The 3,155-nt window shown below is 53.8% G+C and overlaps 1 protein-coding gene across 3 annotated transcripts in view; it reads right to left on the minus strand.

Annotated features, from left to right (window-relative positions):
* Positions 1-830: 830 nt before the first annotated feature.
* Hemk1 (HemK methyltransferase family member 1) overlaps positions 831-3,155 on the minus strand; it is a 12,298-nt gene continuing 9,973 nt past the window's right edge. For all 3 annotated transcript variants that reach the window (XM_031345123.1, XM_031345120.1, XM_031345122.1), the window contains exons 8-11: positions 2,443-2,554; positions 1,571-1,666; positions 1,312-1,425; positions 831-1,203 (exon numbers count right to left, since the gene is read on the minus strand). In XM_031345123.1, the coding sequence (XP_031200983.1) occupies positions 1,167-1,203; positions 1,312-1,425; positions 1,571-1,666; positions 2,443-2,554 (359 nt within the window). In that variant the 3' untranslated portion in view covers positions 831-1,166. The remainder of the gene's footprint in view (positions 1,204-1,311; positions 1,426-1,570; positions 1,667-2,442; positions 2,555-3,155) is intronic.

The following is a 3,155-nucleotide window of genomic DNA, read 5'->3' on the forward strand; positions in this document are numbered from 1 at the left end:
GCACTGGCCCTGGATGCTGAAGAATCCGCTTCTCATAGAAGTTTGGACTCATGATTCCAACTGCCAAGACTCCACCCTGGAACTCAGCTGTCTTGGCTCTGGCAGGGCTGTTGCCTATCGGAGCACACTGCCTCTGAATGTTGTACCTTAGGTCAGGCCCTTGCAAATGCTGGGGCAGGGGGAGAGCCAGGTAGAGTGAGCTTGCTTAGTCTCCAACACACCTACCTATGAACCACCCAGATGCAGTATTGTGTCCACACTCACCAACTGGACAGGCTGATGACAGACTAGTCTTTGGGTCGCCTGGAAGGTGGGAAATCTGCCCAGAGCTGGACTGAAGGTCACAATTCAGTGCCCAGACTTGGTTGGGTACACCAACCAGGGAGACAATACATGGGTTATTCCAACTTCAAATTTGAATTTCTACATTTGGAAAGCAAACAAAGTCCCGTGGGTTTTTTTTTTCTACCCTACTGTCTCAAACCTAAACTTACGTGAATGTAGGTATGCAACCCCAAGATCATGTGTCAAAGATCCTCCTCAGCCCCATGCCTTCTGAATCTTCAGATTCAGCCCCCATGTTCAGCCTAGGCCCAGTCAAGGAAGAGTGTATAGGCATTCCCAGGCTGGAGGTAGATGATGCTAACCAGAGTGAGCTAGTCTGCGCAGGCTCAATGGTGTCCAAGGCGGGGACTGAGCGTCTCCATCCCCTGTCCCTATGACATGGAATCCTTACACCACAGTCTGCTTGACTTGCTGTGGTAGGGAGAGGCTCTCAGGCCTAGTCCTGAGACTAGGGGAACAAGGGCCCATAAATGGTAACAACAAAATACTGGTTTACCATTTATTGCATCACTTTACTGGCTACACTTCCCAACATGTTCACAACAACTTCACCAAGAGGAGCATCAAGTAGCCTGCTACACAGAGCGGACAAAGCCAGGCTGGAAACCCAGCTCTTGGGCCTCTGTTCTTTGCTGCCCCAGGAAGAACACTCCATCCGTGTTTCCGAGTCTCCTAGAAACACCCATCATGGGGAATCACAGAATCATGGCCGGTCCAGGGGTTCAGGGAAGCGCTGTTCACCTCCCCCTGGGCAGTACTCCATGCGGGTAGCCAGGTACCCAGCAGGCTAGAATCCTGGCCAGGTGTTCACAGGGTAGCCACTATGTTGGAGACTTCTGGACATGCAGGAACCGGGGCCTGAGGAGACAGGATGAGTATTGAGTAGCATCTAAGCTCTGAGGTATGCACATGTGGTGGGGGCTGGGAGAGTGCACAGAAGCGCTACGGCGACGAGAACGGCCTTACCTCTTGCAGAAGTCTTCACGGACACCCACAAGACTAAGGTCCAGGCTAGGACGGCTCTCAAGCCAACTGCTGACAAGCTCTGGGTGTCTTGGGTCCACTTCTAGGAAGATGCTTCTACATGAAGAGGAAATGGGTCAGCTCAATGAGGCAGGGCCGGGACCTGCACTTCCAGGTTGTCTGGCCAACAAGAGGCACGTGCACAGTAACTGCCAGGGCTTGTCGATTACACAGTGAAGGGGGAGGAGGCTGGTGTCCATACCCAGAGGCATTCAAGAGCCGGGGTGCCAAGGTCAAGATGTGGGTGATGATGTCCATGCCTTCGTCACCACCATCCAGGGCTACCAGATCTTCGTAACTGAACAGGAAGACAGTGGGAGGTGAGCAGCTGGGGGTGGGGTGCGTTGAGAAGCCGGGCCCTCTGAGACTCCGGCTGGATGCAGAGGTGAGCCGAGCATCCATCAGCAGTGGTTCCTATGTGAACAGCAGCGTTTGCTTCCCTCAGTCTCTCACCGCAGATAGCATCCCACAGTGCAGGGCTGAGTGGGCTAGCTGAGTCTCCCTGACAAACCCTTGGGGTGTGCGGCTCTCTCCCAATAAGGCAGCTCCTGCTCTTGATCTGAGGACATTTAAAGCGGGTCCTGACTGAACCCAGGAAAGAGGAGCCAGCTCCAGTCCTTATCACCCATGCTTATGTAGAGACATGTGGATACACTGGGTTTTCCGTCCACCTGAACATAGGATGGCTTTTCAACAGCCAGAGGAAGCTTCAGTGCTGGCTTTCCCACCAAGTCCTCATGGAACCTTTAATAGGGTATCTTCCCTCTCTAGGCCTTGGTCTTGTGTAAAATGACACATCCCTATGAGCACCTTCTATCGGCCTCACTGTGCCCAACGCCAAGTCCTCACCATGGTCCTGCAAGCACTGCCACTCACTCATTCAAAGTGGGAAATGGAGGCTCCGAGAGGTGAGGGGCCTCCAGAGGTCAAAGTGCAAAGGTAACACCTTCCCCAGGAGGGCTGCAGGCTCTGAAGTGTCCTCTCAACCCTGCTGTCCACTACTGCACTGTCTTCTCCAGCCCCCACCCCATCCAATCCTGCCAGAGCTTCTCTGCTGTTTCACCCATCCTGTACCTGCAGATCTCTGGAGCCAGCTGTTCCATGTCCTTGCGGAAGATGTAGGGAGGGTTGCTGACCACCAAGTCCATGGGGCCCCGGGGCAAAAGCTGTGTTGTGCAGCACCCCTCTGTGAGCAAAGAGGAAGATACATGCATAGCGCACAAAAGATGGCAGCTCCGTGTACCACCTTGTCCCTTAGGTAGAGCCTCACCCCAAATCTCTCTTGAAACCTAATAAGCCAGACTCGAGGATTAGTAGCCAGAGTCAGCAGGCTGGCTGGGAGTGGACATGATCTGACATGTAGCTGTTCACCTACAATATCCATGTTCTCTCTCCTCCTTGTCAAGGCCTCCTCACTAAGCCACATACAAGTGCCACCTCCAGTAAGCCCTCCTTGATTGCTAAGGCAAAGGCAGGGCTCCTCAGCTCTGCAGCGCCCTGGTCTTACCATTCTCTGCTTTATATCCAATATAGTCTGCATGCACAGGCAGGGCAGGCTTGCCGCCCTCACACAACCCCTTATGGCTGTTTCTGGATCCCACTTGTACTGGATGCTAAAGCAGGTGTCTAGCACTCACACAGAGCCTGGGGACTCCATGAATAACAAAAGAATCAGAACTGGAGCTGGAAACCTGAAGACACTACAAAGCCTGCACGGACCAGGCGCTGCTGGGCTACCTCATCCAGGCCAGGTGGGCAGGGAGGGCACACAGGCGCCGCTGGGCTAC

Source organism: Mastomys coucha, unplaced genomic scaffold (genome assembly GCF_008632895.1).
Source record: "Mastomys coucha isolate ucsf_1 unplaced genomic scaffold, UCSF_Mcou_1 pScaffold23, whole genome shotgun sequence".
NCBI classification, from domain to species: Eukaryota; Metazoa; Chordata; class Mammalia; order Rodentia; family Muridae; genus Mastomys; species Mastomys coucha.